Genomic DNA, 20,550 nt, shown 5'->3' on the forward strand with positions numbered 1-20,550 from the left:
CTTTTTCATTCTTGACAAAATTTTAATTTCAACAGATCCAGACATTTTAATTAATGGTTAAGCATATGGTCTTAGAGCAAAATTACATGGGTTTGAAGCCTAGCCCTGTCACCTACTAGCTGGTTGTCCTAGGACAGTTTAATTGAACTCTCAGTGTCCAGGCTTTTCTCTTCTGTAAAATGAGGGTAATAACTGTACTTATGATAGTGTTATGAGAGAAGTTACTGCAAGTGAAATTCTCGGATGAGCGCCTGGCATGTAGTAAAGGCTGCAACTGTTGTCACTGTGGGCAGTTGCTATTAGTCTTATATAATCATTTAACTCTGCCATGCCAGCACTCTGCTAGATAAGGCTGAAAATAAGGTGATCCAGCACAGAATCTTTGCTCTTGAAGAAATCATACTCTTATTGAAGAAACTGATTTCACTAAAACAATCAGCTAGCCAACAGTATTAGACAGTAGTTCACTATTGAATTGGGTAGTACAGACTATGCACATTGTAAAATTCAGAGGGGGAGTCACCTCCCCAAAAATATAAAAATCAGTCGAAATTTAGATTGGTTGGAACAGATGGAGAGCCTTGATGGGTTTGTATAAAAACAGTGCATTGTATGAGGCTCTTCATGGTGGTAGTTGAGAAGAGGTCACATAGATTTGACCTGATCCCAGCTCCTCCGCTTACTAGCCATAAGCTCTTGAGAAATTTCACCCCTGAGCCTTGTTTCCTTCTCATTGTTATGAGGATAATATTCATCAAATAGATTCAATGATTCAATGAGATGATATACATAAAACTCTCATCAGGGTGTCCGACTCATTAGCACTTAGGAATTAATACCTATTGACATTTAAAATGTATTTTGAGATTTGTTTAGCATTGTTTATGGTGATTAGAAGATCAGTTAGGAAGAGGCAGTCTAAGTGTGCCTTGTTAAATCTGGAAAACTAAAGTAGTAAGAATGGGACTGCATTGAATTGCAATGCAGTAATGGCCAGGTGGATCAGGAATAAGACTGAAATACACACACACACACACACACACACACACACACACACACACACATTCTCATTCTCTCTCTCTCTCTCTCTCTCTCTCTCTCTCTCTCTCTCTCTCTCTCTCTCTCTCTCTCTCCCCCTCCCCCTCCCCCTCCCCCTCCCCCCACTCTCTCAGTGTTACCCGTGAGTCTCTCAGTGACCTGGAATTGAAGCTTTTTTCTCAGCCCATTGAACCATGTCACTCTTCAGGAACATGAAAGTCTTCTTTGGTAGCTTAGACATTGGCTCATTCTTACTCCTTCCTTTAAAAGAGTTCACCCAGATAAACTTCCTGAAAGGCACAGCCAGAGTGAGAACCATCCTCCCCAGTAACCCTTCACTGCAACTTCCGGTCTAACAGGCAGCATTAAAGACCAGCAAAACCTGAGCCTTCCACTCACACCCTGGATATTCCAGTGAAGTGTAGTGTCCTGGGAACTCTGTATTCTTAGTGGAAAATCTGAGGCATGTTCTGCTCCCTTTGCTGGGAGGACTAGAGCTTATTTCTAAAGGCTAAGGGGGGGGTAATGGTATCCCCTGAGGGCTTGTTAACAAACTAGGATGCAGCTGAGGTGGCTACAATGTTTACTCCAAAGGAAGGAGAATGTGGTTCACTGTGGCATGAAGGAGGAGTAAAGAGATGTTGAAATCTGTTTGCAATCAGATAGTCCAATGCCCCAGTGAGTCTAGGGGGTTGCAGGGGTGAAGAAACCAAACCTGGCAGCAAACACTATAACCCATGGTCTAATGTCTTAGGATGGTTGGATTGTTTCTCTGTGGATGAGACACAGTGGAATCCTTTATGCTCTGCACTTGTAGCCTCTCCATAGTTTGTTGTTGGAAGTTATCTTAGTGAAAAAACACACAGAGAAATCTGGTCTTTGTTCCTATGGTTACAAAGTGATTTCATAATCTGCCCCCTTCCAGCCTGTCTCAGTTTCAGGTGCAGATGGAATAAGCATGGTTCTCTAATAACCACCTGCACCTCTGCTGCACTGTAAACAGCAGATGCGGGCACAGAGTATGAAGGGGGAGGCAAGCTGCATGTAATGGCAGGTGGCAGACTAAGAAGGCAGAAGGACTCCTTCATCCGTTAGAGGGGAAGGGGATCAGGACAGATGCAGGACAGACCTGTTTTTCAACCATGTGTTGAAATAGTTTTGTGTAGCAAGTCAGAACAAGGGCCTAGGGCTCCACAGCTGCAGCCCACCCTGGCTTCATCACAATCCAAAGGGGCTGTGGAAAAATTATCATAAAAACTGAAGACTAAGTTAATTTAAAATTTCAAAATAAAGAATAAAACAGCACTTTTAGGAAGGAGGTAGGGAGGGGAATCAAGGTGAACAAATGAAAAGCAAAACATCACAGCCCAAACAACCAGAGAAGAAAGAAGTGACATCTTTTAATTATTGCCAAACAGTGGTAAATTTGAAGTTTCATTACTTTGCATAGCTATCTGAGACTTATGAGTTGCGTCCGCCTTCCTCTTCCTCCTCTTCCTGTTCCCCTTCCACTTCTTTTTGTGTATGGGTGTGGACACTGGGGATTGAACCCAAAAGCATTCTACCTCTAAGTTTCATCCTTCCAGCCCTTTCTAAAATGCTATGGTGTGGGGACGGTACTGGGAATTGAACTCAGGGGCACTCAACCACTGAGCCATCCTCAGTCCTATTTTGTATTTTATTTAGAGGCAAGGTCTCATTGAATTGCTTAGCGCCTTGATTTTGCTAAGGCTGACTTTGAACTCCTGTCTCAGCCTCCTGAACTGCTGGGATTATAGACATGCACCACTGCACCTGGCTCTAAAAATATTGTTTTGAAACAGGGTCTAACTAAGTTGCCCAGACTGACCTCAAACTTGTGGTACTCCTCCCTCTTCAATCTCCTGAATAACTGGGATTACAGATGTGTACCACCACACCTGATTTATAATCCCCCTTAAACAGGATTTCCTGCAGAGCCAATTCTTGTGTATGACCAATTTAGCCCTTGCGTGTAGAGATTCATGATATGGATTCATAGACTGGCCTACATTACCCTGGCAGACATGATGTCAATACTGAGAGAGTATTTATTGTGTGTCTACTGTGCATAGTGCTGAGACTCAGGGTTGTAGGGAAACAGATGTTTAGATCACTTTCACTTCTTAAGGAATTTAGAACTTGCCTTTCTTTAGCTATAGAGATGTGACTTAATAAAGAAATGAACTATATTTTTAAATAAAAATTTACTCTTATTTTGGATTGATACATAAAAATTGTACTCATCTATGAGGTACTCTATGATATTTCAATACATGTGTACACTCTTTGTTAAGATGAAAATATTGACTTAAAGTTAGAGACATTATTAAAATATGGCTTTACCATATAGACTGATAGTATTCCATAAAATGGAATGGATAGTGTAGATCACAAATTCTTTCTGCAAACAGTGGGCAAAGACTACATAACTGCTTTTCTTTCCTGTAGATAAAGGTTGGAAACTTAAAAAGATGATGGAGCCAGGCCTGATGGCACACACCTGTGATTCCAATCACTTTGGAGGCCGAGGCAGGAGGATTGCAAGTTCAAGTCCAGCCTTGGCAACTTAGTGAGACCTTGTCTCGAAATAAAAGGGCTGAAGATATAGCTCAGAGTTTGAGTGCTGGCCTGGCCCTGGGTTTAATCCCAGTGCCTAGGGGAAAAAAAAAAGAAAGAAAGAAAATGACTTTTGTCTAAAAACTGTAAAGTGGTAGCTTAAGGAAATATTAATCTCTGTTCACCTTTAAGTAAAGGTAATCTTTTTCTTCTACTTATGTTTGATCATTTCCCATTAGATCTAGTATAAATGAGTAGAACCAATGTGGAAATGATAGGCCTGCTAACCACGAGAAGTCATTGCTGTCTTTATGTCCTATGCTTTTTCTCTGGCTCCTGACCAGGGGAATAACTAACTTCACCCACCTGTCAGTGCATCGACCCCCATCAGACCACTCATCCTTAGTCATCACAAATTGTTTTTGGTTATTGCTGGGTTTTTATTTTTTTTATATTTGTTTGATTGTTTTGTTGCTGGGTTTAGATCTTCTTCTTCCATACCATATTTTAGAAAGAATTAAAGAAAATACTTCAAATACATAGAGCTTTAGGAAGACTAAAGGGCATGCTTAGGTACAGACATGCCGAGTCAGGCCTGGGAGCTGCCTCCCTTCACTGCCCCTGCCTTGCCCTGCAGCATGTGTCTAGGTTGGATACTTTCCACTTTCCATAAAGTCTCAGGTCAGAATTGTTTTTGTTTTTTGCAGTACTAGGAATTAAACCCAGGGCTAAGCTCCATCCCTAGCCCTGTTTTGTTTTGTTTTATTTTGAGACAGGATCTCATTAAGTTGATGAGGCTGGCCTCAAATTTGCCATCCTCTATGCCTCAGCCTCCAGAGTACCTGGGATTATAGGTGTGGACCACTGTATCCAGTCTGAATATAAATACTTTTATCATTAAGACATGATAACTAAATAATATGAAATTGGCTAGTAATATTATTTATTGATTAAAGTTTCTTTAAAAAAATATTTAGGACTGGGAATGTATCTCAGTAGGTAGAGTGCTTCCCTTGCATGTACAAGGCCCTGGATTCAATTCCCAGTACCTCAAAACAAAAAATTTTTTAAAACTATGTGAGGGCTGGGGGTGTAGCTCAGTGGTAGCATGTTTGTCTTAGCATATGCAAGACCTTAGGTTCATTCCCCACTACTGGTGAGGGGAGAGGAGGTCTGGCTGGTCATGGTGGTACTGGTCTGTAATCCCAGCTACTAGGATGGCTGAATCAGGAGGATCACAAGTTTGAAACCAGCCTGGGCAACTTAATGAGACTTTGTTGTAAAATTTGAAAAAATAAAAAGGACTAGAGATATAGCTCAGTGGTGGAGTTCCCCTGAGTTCAATCCTTAATACAATATAATAAATAACTGTATTGCAGTATGATCCTGATTATCTGATTAACATTTAAGATTAGAAAAAATAATTGCCATCTTTATATGATATTTAAACTTTTCTACTTACTAAAATGTTCCCAATTTTTGCATATGTACTGCTTTATTGTCAGAAAAAAATTAACTCTTCAATAGAGACATAAAAATTAAAAAGCAAGGGCTAGAGTTGTAACTCATGATAGAGCACTTGCCTAGCATGTGTGAGGCACTGGATTTGATCCTCAGCACTACATAAAGATAAATAAATAAACTATTGTGTCAATCTACAACTAAAAATATTTTTAAAAAGAAAAAAGAAAGGCCTTTCTTTCTTCTTTTTTAAAATATTTTTAGTTGTAAGTTAGTAAGAAGGAGAGAATTTTGTACTTAGAATTTTTTCTGCCCACTGAGTTTCTTTTACTGCTCCCTAGAATCCTGTAATAATCAAGAAGTCCTTCTGAGGAGAATTACTATGTCTGTTACCTTATTCATCTGCTGAGTTTCTTAGGATAAAGAGAGACAGTGAATTTTGTGCTTTGCACAGTCATAACATGTTTGCACCAACAAAACCCTGTCCACTCACACACCCCCACCTAGAGCCTGTGACTGCAAGATGCCTGCCTCTATGGCAGGAAAGCCTATAACTTCAGAGTAAAGCTGAGTCCTGGCTTATTTGGAAATCAAACCAGGTCTTGGCCCACCTCTGCAAAACTAAATAATACCACCTTTTCTGCTACATGCCCACTTCTGATATTCCCTCAATAACTGCAAATTGATACTTTCTATTTTACTATGAAGAATACTGAATTTATGTTTTTTTCACATTTTAACATCTCTGATATTTGTGAGGGTTTTTTTTTGTAATTTTATTTTATTTTTATTTATTTATTTTTGAGAGAGGGAGAGAGAGAGAGAGAATTTTTAATATTTATTTTTTAGTTTTCGGTGGACACAACATCGTTGTTTGTATGTGGGCTGAGGATAGAACCCGGGCCGCACGCATGCCAGGCGAGCACGCTACTGCTTGAGCCACATCCCCAGCCCCTGTAATTTTATTTTTTTTTATTCTAATTTGTTTTATATGATAGCAGAATGAATTACACATAGAGCACATTTTTTCATATCTCTGGTTGTATACAAAGTATGTTCACACCACTCATGTCTTCATACATGTACTCAGGGAAATGATGTCCATTTCATTCCCCATCTTTTTTACGCCCCTTACCTCCCTTTCCCTCCCTCCCCTTTGCCCTATCTAGAGTTCATCTAATCTTCACATGCTTCCCCTCCCAACCCCACTATGAATCAGCCTCCTTATATCAGAGAAAACATTCAGCATTTGGTTTTTTGAGATTGGCTAACTTCACTTAGCATTGTCTTCTCCAGCTCCATCTACATGACTGCAAATGCCATTAACATCTCTGATATTTGGATAACAAATTTTAATCTTATAATTTCCCCCAATTTTCCTTTTATTCTTTACTGGCACATAAAATAATAGTACATCTTATAGTTTGTAGTATCATAGAATCAAGAAAAGTGTATACTTATGCTCATAGTTAAAGCATACAACAAGGAAATGAAAGAAAAATGAGAAATAGGATATAAACTGCTAAAATACTGCTCCATCGAAACAGATGGTTAATGTCTTTCTATTCTACACAGGGTTTGCTTTACAATGAAAGGAAGTTTATTATTTCCTTGTATTTATAGAGGCAAGAAACTTAGGCATATAGTGATAATTTTAAGCCTTCATTTTTAGCCCTATCTATATATACAGAGAGGCAAAAAGAAGAGTTGGACTTTTCAGGGTATCAGTCACCATTTATTGTATTAAAAATCATGGAGAGAGGGGCTGGGATTGTGGCTCAGCGGTAGAGCGCTCGCCTAGCATGTGCGAAGCCCTGGGTTCGATCATCCTCAGCACCACATAAAAATAAAATAAAGATATTGTGTCCAACTACAACTAAAAAAAAAAAAAGCTGGGGCTGTAGCTCCTCGGCAGAGCGCTTGCTTAGCATGCCTGGGGCATTGGGTTTGATCCTCAGCACCACGTAAAAATAAACAAATAAAATAAAAGTATTCTGTCCATAAACAACTACAAAAAAATTTTTTTTTTTTAAAAAAGGCATGGAGAGCCAGGTGCAGTGGCACAACTAGGGAGGCTAAGGCAGGAGGATCACAAGTTCAAAGCCAGCCTCAGCAACTTAGTGAGGCCCTAGGTAACAGCAAGACTCTCAAAATAATAAAGAAAGAGAAAAAGAGCTTGGAATGTGGCTCTGGTTAAATGCCCCTGGGTTCAATCCCTGGTACCAAAAAATAAATAAAAGGCATGGAAAACTGGGTGCAGTGGCATACCTCTGTAATCCCAGTGACTCAAGAGGCTGAAGCAGGAGGATTAAAGGTTCAAATTTAGCTTCAGCAATTTAATGAGACCCTATCTCCAAGTAAAAACTAACCAGAGCTAGGGATGTTGCTCAGTGGTTAGGCACCCCTGAGTTCAATCCCCAGTACCTAATAATAATAATAATAATAATAATAATAAGTGAAATGAATGGATATAGCCAGGCAGTATAGCACACACCTGTAATGCAGCTACCCCTGAGGCTGAGGCAGGAGGATTGCAAGTTCAAGGCCAGCCTTAGTGAGACTCATCTCAAAAATAAAAAGGCTGGAGATACAGCTCACTGGTAGAGCACTTGCCTACCTTGTGCAAGGCCCTGGCTTCAATTTTCAGCTTTAAAAAAAAAAAAAAAAAAAAAAAAGTATGGATATAAACTAAATTGTTTTTATTTAGTTAAATAGCAAGTTCAGATTGCTGATTCTTCATATTATCTTCCATTCTTGGCTTAAAAGATAGTGTCAGTTGGTCAGCCCTGTGTTACCATAAAGAGGAAGAGAAAACCTGTGATTGCCAATCAAAATGGCTTTTGCATTGTGAATATGGATCACACCTTCCATTATGGCTTACAAGCACTCAGTTGATATTGATAAGAAGAGACACATAATGAACATCTTCTGTCCTCAAACACTCATTACCTGGGTTAAAAGAAAATTTCAGATTAGTTTTATAAATATATGGCTTGAGATTTTTCTAGCTTTTTATTATCATTTTAGAATTACTCCTGGCTCTGTCTGTTGCTCTGACTGGCATCAAGGATTTTCTAGTAGGCTTGCAGCCATGAAGTCAGTAGAGAGATCCACAGTGAGATGGTTTGTCTTGCTGTGGTGCTGTACCTTTATCTACTTGCATATCCCTCTCTCCTGTTTCCATACCCACAGTGAAGCTGCCGCTCATGCTGTCGCCACCCTGGCTGAAGCCACCTTACAAGGCGGGGGACAGATCGTCCTGTCTGGGGAAACCGCAGCAGCCGTTGGAGCACTTACTGGAGTCCAAGATGCTAATGGTAAGAGAGCATAAATATTTTATTGAATTTCTTCCCTGTTTCCACTTAAATCTTCCTGACATGACTAATAACAATCCCTTCAGAAAGAGGTTGAGCTTGGTTTAATTTTTTCTTTATGGGTAGGTATTCAATGCCTAGGAAAATTCTGGGAGCTCCTAATTCCTTTATAAGTAAGAGACTTGGGGTTTCCTGAAGGAAAACACCATGGTAATGGCTACCTATTTGAATTGTGTATTTAAAAGTGACTATTTTGCTGTGACAAGACTTGCTGGGAGGCACTTTAGAATTTGCTGTGGGGCACATTTTGTCCTTTACTCTCCTGTTGAGTAGAATAGATCAGTGTACTTTACTGCAGCAGAGACTCTCCTGTGGGCAGGTGGAATGTTCTGACTCCCTCCAGAAAGGCGCCATCATTTCACCTGCCCCAGGGTCAGGCAGCAGGCTGTGACAAAGGCATTTTTCTGGTTGGTACTGTGGGTTCTGCTTCCTGTTATATGTGGCCTCACTAAGGACATCTGGATTTAGCCAGTAACATGCCACCACCCTGCCCTTCTTTCCCAGCTCTTTGTCTTACTGGATATTGGTGAATATCCTGAATAAACAAAAAGGACAAAGTTCATAGAACTATGGTGGCAAAAACTTACAACTCCGATCCAGCTCTTTGGATCCACTTCAGCAGGCTCTGGGAGTCAGTGGCCAAGACTTGGGCTGCCCAGAGAAGTGCCTCAAAAGTCTGGATCAAAGAGGAGGACCAGCCCCAATCTGTGAGACTCTGTGCTTGTTTCTTAAACTTTAAAAGTATATAATTAAGCAGAAAATTAAGTACTCTTTGGTTTGGGGAAAATTGCTGCTTTACATCCTGGAAATGAAATAGATAAATAATATACTTTTATTTAGGCAGAAAGTTCCTTAACGTCATTAGAGGCTGACAGAGAAGTTCCTGGCCCCTTTTTTATGGTGGGTTCCTAAGATCTGAATACCCCATTAGTTGTTGGGAAAGTCTTTGAAGAAAGACAATACTGTATCCTCCTTTGGAACTGGGAAGATATAAAGTACTCTGTCTCCCTATAGAAGAAAAACATAGGAAGTACAGGGCATTTAGGGCTTCTGAGAATCATTTTTGGAAGAAAATCCAATACTACAACTACAACTTTCTTTTTCCAGGGGCCTAGGTACTTTCTTGAACTCACCTAAATGGGGCTGATCTTAGCCACAATACTGCAAGATAAAGCGTTCAGAATGAAATAGACCTTAGATGGAATTAAGGGAACATTCCTCTGTAGCTAGAATCCTACACCTATATTCTTGCTTTTTTTGTACCTCCTCTGAGTCCTAATCTACCCTGAATAAAGGTAGGACAACTAGCTGTGTGCATCCTTCTGAAGCTGTTGCTATTCACAATAGAACTGTTAAAAACACTTCCCTGTGTGGTCTTGGTAAGAGACTTTGTTACCCATTCTAATGGACTTGACCGGTCTGGGAGACAACAGACTGCTTTATAGTTCTGGCTAATCTCCAGCCTCACCGTTTCAGATGTGTAAATTCATGGTTAAGTCTAAGGACCCTCTGGGGTTCCAGCCAAGTACACCTGTTCAGCCATACAATGAGATTGAACCACACTTATTACCATTGATTACTAGAAGCTGCCTCTTTTCAGTAGCATTGGGTTATGTGAATCTATAGGTGTTGATTTCGTGTTGTTGGCTGAATTTATAAGAGAAAATTCTGGTCTACATCCTAAATGCCAGTAGAAGTTCCATTTAGGCATGGTAGCACATGTATAAAGTCCCAGCTACTCAGGAGGCAACAGAGTGAGACACCCTCAACCCCCCAAAAAAGGCCAGTAGTACCCCTGAAGCAGGCTATACTGTTTGTGACTGCCAGCACTCGCCAAACTTGAACCTTAAGAGTTGGACTTATCCCTTTCTCAACATAGCTTCTCTGAATTAAATCAGATTGCTACCTCCTGCTTTACCCCAGCAGCGTCAGGCAAAGGCCAATAATTTTATATACCCGTGTGAATCCAGAGAATTAATACAATGTTGGAGATAAGCCAGATAATTCTGATACTCCTTCTGTCTTCTAACATTTTCACCCAGAGTGCCACAATATTTTCTCTAGAACTAGAATCGTTTATTCTACTTAATTTGTTATCTGGCTATCATTTTTTTCATATTGTGTCCTGTTTCCCATCTTTGTCACTTCTGTAATGACAAACTTATGAAATCTGTCCATAAGGTTTTTCTTATTAGGAAGAATGAGATGATGAAAGAACAAGGTGCTAATTGTAAACATAGAACTTAGAAAAAGACATGCCTAGAAAAAATGCACCGCAGATTCTAGAGTATGGTTAAATAACAAACCAATTAGCAGATGACTCTTAAGAGCAATATGAGTATGATTTGGACCTGAAGCAGAAAGAGTTTGTGGGATACAACTAGGAGCAATGGAGAACAACTGCATGTGGAGCTTGATAGAGTCCCGTAACCAGAGAATGGTGGGTGAGGGTATGAAATTGTATCCTATAGTGTAGCATTAAAAGAATATGACTCTTAGCATGGGAGAGGCCCTGGGTTTGATCCCCAGTACCACAAAAATAAAATAACTCATGGCAGATGTTTAAACTTCTGGTACCAAGGCAAACCTGACAAAAACTATACTCTGTATCTGAAGACACCCTTTTTTCTGGACCCCAGCCTCACTCCAACACTGAAGAAACTACTTAACTCAAGCACTAACATTACTTCATTTCATTTACATTCTTTGTCTTTTTCAATAGAGATAAATAAGTCTTTTGGCGTCTTAGGATGGCGTTTCTAGGCTAGGTTTGGTTCAGTTTAAAGATTTTCACAGGTGTCTTTTCTTTGAAATAGAGATCAAATTGCCAGAGACTAGGAAAGACCCCTATATGGGTTCCTTCCTTTACTTATTCATTTTTTTAACATAATTTTCTCCATATTTTAAGATGTTAGACTCTTTAGCCTGTTTATCCCCTTTCACTCTACCATCCTCTCTTCAGGGACTCACAACCAACAAATATAGGTGTTCACTGTGGGGGCCTTTCACCACTCACCCAGACTGGGCCACCCACTGTGAGCATGCCTCAGAGAACAGGCCTGTAGACCTATTCTCCCTCTTATTGCAGCAAAAATAAATGTAAGAATTATATATGTACTTGGTCACTTCAGAAAGCCACTTTTACGTCTGAGATCTTGTTGCAGATTCATCCGGCTATCTTTTCTTCCCTAAAAATGAGATGGGGCAAGGGGCTGGGGCTGTAGCTCAGTGGTAAAGTGCTTGTCTTGCATGTGTGAGGCACTGGGTTTGATCCTCAGCACCACATAAAAATAAAGAAAGATGCTGTGTGTTCACTTACAACTAAATATTTTTAAAAAAAGAGATTAGAATCAACATTATTTTTTTAAAAATGGGGTAAAACAAAAAAGATGACCAAAGTTCATAAGTAATCAAGTCTCTTACCAAAGCTGCTAAAAACGTCTCAGCATTTTCTAAAGTAGCTGATATTCTTTCTTATGATGCTATAAAAAAAAAAGAAGGGACATGGACAGCATTTGCTTTGGACTTTTTATTTTTGGTCTTGATTATAAAAATCATTCATAATTTCACCTGATAGAATGCTTTTGTTTTGTTTTGTTTCGTTTTGTTGGTACTGGAGATTGAACTCGGGCACTCAACCACTGAGCCATCTCTCCAGCCCTATTTAGAGACAGGGTCTCACTGAGTTGCTTAGTGCCTGGCCATTGCTGAGGCTGGCTTTGATCTCGCTGGCCTTTAGCCTCAGCCTCTGTGCTACTGGGATTACAGGCAAGCACCACTGTACCTGGCTTGTTTTATTCTTATTTTTATTTATTTATTTATTTATTTATTTATTTTTAGTTGTAGTTGGACACAATACCTTTATTTTATTTATTTATTTTTATGTGGTGCTGAGGCTTGAACCCAGTGCCTCGCACATACTAGGCGAGTGCTCTAGCACTGAGCCACAAACCCAGCCCCTGTATCTTGTTTAATTTGTATGTTTATTTATATATATTATATATACATATATATATATATATTATATATACATATATATATTAGTGATCTGTGTTTTCATTTTTTTATGTGTTTGTCTACACTTATATGTTTCAGTATTTGCCTACAGATTTTTTTTTTACCTGTTTTTCTGTTGACAATCTTATATTGGAAAAACTCTTTACATATTAAGGTTGTAACACTTATGGTGCATGTTACAAATGAGTTTTCCCAGGTGTGTGTGTGTGTGTGTGTGTGTGTGTGTATTTGTTGTTGTTGTTGTGGATGAACCTATTTTTAAATTTGTTTATTTATATGCAGTGCTGACCCAGTGCTTCACGCATTCTAGGCAAGTGCTCTATCACTGAGCCACAACCCCAGCCCCTCCCAGTTTATTTTTATTTTACTTGTTACTTTCATATTATTTCCCTAATTATTTGTCTTTTGCTTGTATATTATGTTACATCTTTCCTACCCTCAAAATTAGATAACTAATTATAATTTCTATCAGTTCTAGGGTGGTCTTAATTTTTATTTTGAATACTATAAAATACCTGCAATTTCTTTTAGTATATGACATTAGGTAGTAATCTAAGTTGGTATTTTTTCCCTGCACAGCCCAGTTTTACCAGCACTATTCTCCATTAAGAAGGTTGAAGTCAGTTGGGATGCTGTGGGACACTCCTATAATCCCAGCAGCTCAGGAGGCTGAGGCAGGAAAATCGCAAATTTGCCTCAGTAATTTAGCAAGGCCCTAATCAACTTGGTGAGACCCTGTCTTTAAGTAGAAAATTCTTAATGAAGGGCTGGGAATACAGTTCAGTGGCAAAGTACCTCTGGGTTAAATCCCCAGTACCCCACCACCACACACACACACAAAAAAAAAAAAAAAAAAAAAATTGAAATTCATTCTTTTTACATTGATTTGAAATATCATTAATATCATATGCAAAATACACACACACACACACAAAGAATTAAGCCTAGGGCTGGGGATGTGGCTCAAGCGGTAGCGTGCTCACCTCGTATGCGTGCGGCCAGGGTTCGATCCTCAGCACCACATACAAACAAAGATGTTGTGTCCGCCGAAAACTAAAAAATAAATATTGAAAAATTCTCCCCCCCCCCTCTCTCTCATCTCTCTTTAAAAAAAAAAAAAAAAAGAATTAAGCCTAGAGGCCCTCTGCCACCAAACAACACCCCCCAGCTCTTTATCTATTAAGTCTGTTCTTTGTACCATAATATTTTATCATTGTGATGTTAGTATTAGCAATTAGTGACAGACTCATCTTTAAATTTGGAGAGAAAAAAATTATTAAAATTTCAAAGTGTTGGGCTGTGGCTGTGGCTTAGCAGTAGTGCACTTACCTGGTATGTGTGAATCACTGGGTTTGATTCTCAGCACTGCATATAAATAAATAAAGGTCTATTAACAACTAAGAAAAAAATATTTTTTAAAAAATTCCAGGAATTGGGGTTGTGGCTCAGCAATAGGGAACCCACCTAAGTGCATGTGAGGCGCTGGATTCGATCCTCAGCACCACATATTAATAAATAAATAATAAAGGTATTCTCCAACTAAAAAAAAAAAAATTCCAAAGTGTGTTTTAGAGGAGTGAACTTCACATTAATTTGGAAGTTCATTTAGAGGAATATAGCCCTATATAACCATTTTTATCCTCACAAGCCTTTTAGCAGCACTACCTACATTGTCCTGGTTTTGATCTGGGGTCTCAGTCTAACTTCATGCCCTAAAGGAAGGGAAATGGATTGGAGGGCTGTTTAAAAATTAAAACAAATAACAAGGCATTAACACCACACTTACAAAAAGGTCAGCCCTTCTCATTTATCTTCAAAGCAGCAGGTCCCTCTTTGTTCAGGGCAGACGCAAGTCGTCTGCTGAGATTCTCCTATGAGACTCTTCAACCTAAAATTTCCCACAACCAAGAAGCCCAACTAGTCTTGCTGTACTATAAAACAAATGTACATTTTACTACCCATCCCACTGCCAAATTAAACTAAATGAATTTAGAGATTCCTTTAGAAAACATATCTCTTCTTCACACTAAACATGTCATCACCTTTTCCCATCCCTGTTTTTCTTTGAGCTTATTAAAACTTTTAAAAATGTGTATGTTTAATCTCAACTCTGCATCATAGAATACCTTTTTTAAATGTTCTCTTTTTAGCAAAAGGGTAACAGAGAAGATGGGTCAGAACAAACATGAGGTTTATGGAAGGGAGCAGGATTCTTGGGTTGGGTCCTCACATGAGATTAGAATATACATTCCTATTGTTTGTATTTCTCTAGGATCCATAACTTTGATCACATGTTAAGTAGATAAAACACACTTTAACACACACAAAAAAAAAGATTATAAGCCTCTGTCAGTGGGGCTAGAATTGTATTTCAGTTGTTAGAGCAGTTGCCTTGCATATGTGAGGCACTGGGTTCTATCCTCAGCGTCACAAAAAAAAAACCTCTGTCAAAGAAATTTGTGATGAGGCTAGGGATGTAGCTCAGCAGTAGCTCAGTGCCAGGCCCTGGGTTCAATATCCCTACAATGTAAAAACAAAAACAAAAAATAGAATTTAAAAAAAAGTGGTGAGGGTCTTTTAACTTGTATATGTCTGGCAAGATGTTGAGAATAGGAGGAACAAGGGAGATAGAAGGACCTGTTAAGAGCTGGGTGCTCTTAACACTGCACAACTAATAAACTCTGTGATCATGGGAAAGAAAATTAACCTCTCCGAGCCTTAGCTATAAAATTAGGATAATGATAATTCTTTCATCATAAGGTAGGGTGAGCATTGACCAAAATGATTCCTGTCAAGGGCTTAGCATAGTGCCTGGACCATAGAGATGCTGCAAACAGGAAATTCTCATTTGCTATCCATGTATCCTGTATTCTTTGAAGTAGTTTAAGTTACAAAGAGTGTGCAGTACTGTTGTAGGTCCTGCTTTCCCTAAGACAAATCCAAATGCCTCTCTATGCAACTGAAGGATCTGTGCTCCAGAAGTAGATACTGTGGGAATAGGCCAGAAATCTTTTCTGCAATCTTGACTAAAAGAAATACAAGGTGACATTGCTTGAAGTCTCCAACTTTGGGTTCTATCACTGTCCTTGGTCTAGGGTTCCTGTTCTCTTCCAGTACATAGTTTCCTGTAGTTAGGCTTTTTTTACTTCTGAAGTGGTGACATCTCTCTGTAGATCTCAATGACTGCATTGAACTCTACCTTCCTTTGGGAAGACTGATTTGTTTTTTAACATTTTTCTTACTACCACCACTATCATCCATTATTATTATTATTACATGTTCTTGGTCCTAGCTTTTTTATAATAATAAAAATAAAATGCCAGCCCTTATTTTGATATACTATAAAATACATCTCTCATTCTACCTTTTCTGCTCCTCATTCTCAAGACATGACAGCATATGAAATTGTTTCCAAAGGAGTCAGTGGAGATGTATTAAATTAATTTAGGAAATAGATCCATCCATGTTGTTCACCAACAGGGTGCTGATGTTCTGAATTTCCAGTGTGCACTACATCACTTTTTGCCTTGGTATTTTAGTAGAATTTTAAATAAATAAAGTTTTATTTTATTAAATAAAGTTTTATTGTAAGAGTACATTTTCAGTCCATAACAGCCTTAAAAATGCTGTTGCATTTTATGATGTTTGTACCTTTAATCCAAAGGTATTAAGTTTAGTGCCTCCAAAGCTTAAAGCATGCAGCCTCTGATCATCAGTTTTTTGCATGAGCTGAGTCCCGGCATATGCACCCCCCTCTTGAAGGTCCTCAAAAAGAGCAGTATATGTGGAGCTCTTAGCTCCCCTTTTCCACTGACTCCCTTGTTAGTAGATGACTTGAAAGAAAACAAAGACACTAAGGTGGTCTCAATCAAATCAAGCTGACACATTGCCTATGTGCAGGAAAAAGCAAACCCTGATCTCTAGTGTTCTCTCCACTGCCCAATATGAGCTGCCTTCTTTCCCCTTCACTGCTTCTTGCCAGCCTCCCCAGTCTAGGAAGTAAAAGAAGATGGAAAACAAATGAAAGATGTGGTCTTTGTTATTCATCTAATTAAACTTGTACTTAGTATGGTGGCTATTTTGCAAGATTATTTTATGAAACTATACCCTTATTTATTCATTTGAGAAGTCAGAGTCATGCTAAATGTTAGAGAAGCAAATAAATATAAGATATAAAAACTTAAGATTTAACCGGGTAAAGATCATTGTATTGTCTTGAGCAACTAATAAAAATAAAAAAAAATAAAAAAAAAAAAGATTTAACCGGATATGGTGGTGCATACCTGTTATCCCAGTGACCCAGGAAGCTGAGGCAGTAGGATCACAAATTCTAAGCCAGCTTCAGCAACTTAGTGAGTCTCTAAGCAATTTAGGGAGGCCCTGTCTCTAAATAAATAAATAGATAAATAGGGCTGGGAATATGGTTCAGTGGTATTTAAAAAATAAAATTAAATAAAAACTCCATTTGTGGTAGTGCATACCTATAATCCCAGCAACTCAAGAGGCTGAGGCAGGAGGATTTGCAAGTTTAAGAACAACCTCTGAAACAGCAAGAACCTGTCTCAAAAAAATAAAAACAGCTGAATCGCACAGTACAGTATGTTAGCTACTAGTTACATGTGGCTATTTGAATTTAAATGCAAGTAAATTAAAATTAAATTAAATGTAAAAGGTAATTATTTAGTCACATTAATCAGTCACATATGGCCTGAGGTACTAAATTTTTTTATTATATACATATATGCACACACGCGCACACACACACATACACATACACACACACAAATACAAATATATACACTTTTTTTTTTTTGGTACTAGGGACTGAACCCAGATGTTCTACCACTGAGATATATCCCCAGTCCTTTTGTTTTAAAGCAGGTTTTGGCTAAGTTGCACAGGCTGGCCTCAAACTTGCAATCCCCTGCCTTGGCTTCAAAAGTCACTGACTGGGATTATCGGTGTGCCCCACCATGCCTGGCTATTAATTATGATTTATTCACATTTAAATTTAAGTTGATGCATGTACCTAGTGGCTACTGTAGTAGACTAAGCAGCTACAGATTATTTCCATCATTGCAGGAAGTTCTCTTGGATAGTGTTGATCTAATAGCTACCGCAGGTAGCCCTCTGAAAAGTTGTGTCCCTTCAGTGCAGGTTAGGGCCACACGAATCCTTCATGAGCCTTGTCTCCTAGTGACCTTTTCAGCATGGCTTTGCTTTGGGGGGAAAAAAAGCTACCCATGTGACTGCAGTAATCCGTAGCCAGTAAACAGCAGACAGCAGGGTTGCAAGAGGAACTGGACTATTTTTATGCCCTGCAGAGTCCTGAGCAAGAAAACCTGAGACCGGAGGCAGTGGCGATACCAAAACTCCCTTCCTGGTCTTTTTATTCATGACACAGGCCATTTGCATATTTTCATTTAAGATTTCTCACAAATTCAAATTTCTCCTCACGATTATAGGTGACTGTAGCTAGGTGCTCTCTATTCTAGAACACTCAAACAGCTTACCTTCTTCACAGCACTGAGGGGAAGAAGGGCCAGCTGGGTGGTCATTCTTCACTCCTGACACTTGTCCTCCTTCCCTTATTCCCTTCATAATGAATGACCTCCCAAAATCCAAAATGCCTTCCAGAATAGATCTTAAAAGGAAGTGGCAGTTCTCCTGATTCCCCAGTCTCTCCCATTCAGGGAGATGTAATTGTGACACTAATTTGGGGGTAGCAGACTATTTGTTGCTACTCTGTTTAGTGCCTGAGCATGCAATAACTATTAACTATCAGCCCTACTATTATTACTGTTGTTGATATTGCCGTTATCATTATTATTAAAACTCATACTGAAGGGGAAGGGAATCAGTCTTCAGAGGGTTCAGTCTTCACATTTCTGGGGAACCATTCTTAAGACCTGGGCCTGTAAGTTTTTGTTTGTGGGGAGGACATAATGAATTTCACACTGAGAATCTCTACTTCAGGAATTCTCTGATGAAAGTGTAGTATCTCTCTCAGTCACATGAGACTCAGAATTTCCAGGCCTTTCCTGTCATTCTGTAGGCATGACCCCACAGCTAAAGGGGCTTCCAGTTGGAGGATTCTTTCTCCTCCTACAAAGGTGCTAGACTGTGAACCTTCAGAAGGAGCAGCACTGCCCGGTGAGAGATCTGCTGTCCCTCAGCATAGGCTTAGCCCATTTTCTCCTTGCACAGTCTGCAAGTCCCAAGGGGATGTGTCATTCTCCCTCTGTCTTTATGAACTGGTGTGGTCTCGAACATTCATTATTTGTACACCAGGAATTGCTAATCTAGGCTCCACTGCTCAAAGATTTTAAAACTATAGAACAAAAGGGGCATAGCGGGCCTTCACAATGAAATGGTAGGCCACTAGACCTTAGTCACTATTCTGAGTATTCATCTGAGCCATGTCCATGGCCTTCAAATGTAGATTTGAGGTACTGTCCATATTAAAGGCTGGATGTCTCCAGTTGACTCCTCAGGGCCTCAGAAGGAATTAGTACCTATTGACAAGCCAACTGGCATGCCTTCATCTGCTTTACAGACTTTCATATATTTCCAGCTTGGGGAACATTCTATGAACAGGACACCAATCTGAGCTAGGGACATTCTGAGCAGAAGAATGAATCAGGGCTGCTAGGCAGAGTTTCCTAGAAGGTTTCTGTCATCTGGCACTTGAACACCAAGTTGAATGCTTCCGTATCTCATTCACCTTCCTCTTAGGTCTTCAGATCTTTCTGAGACTCAGTGTATAAAAAAGTCTAAAATGATTCCAGCTCCTTTAGCTGGGGGTCATGCCTACAGAATGACAGGAAACAGAATCTCAGTGCCTGTCATCAGCATTCTCTAAGGGACTTTGTATGTGTACACTAAATCCAGAGCCATAATTGGACAAGTTTAATTGGAGTCACTTTTGTGCAATTCATGGATGAAAAAGTAAGTTTTAATTGAGTGTGTAAAGGAGGCACTTGTCGCTGTTGAACTAGAATATCATAATAGGACATTCTTATAGAATTAAATTTTTAAGGTTCTTGAGTAGAGGAGACTTTCCTCTTTTTGTTTTCATTTCCATTAGGATTTTGAAGGAATGTCAGTGCACTGTTATTAACTCTAATAGCTTGCACATCGCAGCCAGGATGGTGTGGGGCCCTCTGGCTCTCAGGTTACCTGTATAAATATAGGGATTCACTTCCCAGAGCCCAGTTCTGCCATTTGCTTTAATAAAGAGCAAATGTGCAGAACCCAACAGCAGCAGACTGACAGAAGTAGTAATCTGAACAGGATAAACACGCTTCCTCTTTGTGTGATGTTCTCTCTCCATCCTCCTGCCAGGAGCAGGATATCAAATGAAGGGGGTTGTGGTTGGAGTCAGTAAAGTGAATATCTAAGTGGCACCTGCTTCATTCAACAGATCTACTTTCCCGGGGCCTCCCACTGCACATCTGTTCCTGACAAAGCCTCTTTTCTCCTCCTGTTGGTCAGACTGAGAGCAAAGGCCCAGCAAGGAGACATGTTGGTTTTGCTTTGTCATCACAATTGCCTGTGACATTATAATTACACCAAGTCTTCTATTAGTAAGACCCCAATTTAGAGATTTTCAGAGCCTAAGTGGAGTTTTCAAAATGAAATTGATAAAAACATCTTTGCCATTGTAAAGCCAGCAATTAGATCTGAGAATCATTGAAGGGGTCTCAATATGGAAACTGAGACACTGCTCTGAGCAAGACTACAAAGGCGTTGCTATCAGATTGGCTCACTAAAGAGGTGTCCAGCAATTCTTCTGACTTTACCTGGTCCAGCATCTCTTTACTGCTTACAGCTACACTGAATTGTTCTTAAATGCTAGTAAAGTTTCTCACATATGGGCCTAAGGGGCTGGAGAGCATTTAAAAGTTGAGGAAGTAAGCAATATAGGAAAGAACCATGATATAAATAAGGGAAATGTCTGGGAAATACAAAGTATCCAAGTTCAGACTGAGTTTTCATCCAAACAAAGGCAACTCTTATAGTGTTATACTGTGTGTGTGTGTGTGTGTGTGTGTGTGTGTGTGTGTGTGTGTGTGTGTCTGAT

General features: G+C 39.4%; 1 protein-coding gene across 15 annotated transcripts in view; it reads left to right on the top strand.

The window, feature by feature from the left end:
- The window catches only part of Nrf1 (nuclear respiratory factor 1), a 136,198-nt gene that overhangs the window by 97,830 nt on the left and 17,818 nt on the right, over positions 1–20,550 (top strand). For 14 of the 15 annotated variants that reach the window (XM_078040509.1, XM_078040512.1, XM_078040510.1 and 11 more), the window contains one exon: positions 8,269–8,393. In XM_078040509.1, the coding sequence (XP_077896635.1) occupies positions 8,269–8,393 (125 nt within the window). Of the gene's footprint in view, positions 1–8,268; positions 8,394–8,954; positions 9,158–20,550 lie in introns of all 15 variants that reach the window. The other variant, XR_013435335.1, reaches the window with a different exon arrangement.

The sequence above is a fragment of the Ictidomys tridecemlineatus genome, chromosome 2 (genome assembly GCF_052094955.1).
Source record: "Ictidomys tridecemlineatus isolate mIctTri1 chromosome 2, mIctTri1.hap1, whole genome shotgun sequence".
Lineage (NCBI taxonomy): Eukaryota > Metazoa > Chordata > Mammalia > Rodentia > Sciuridae > Ictidomys > Ictidomys tridecemlineatus.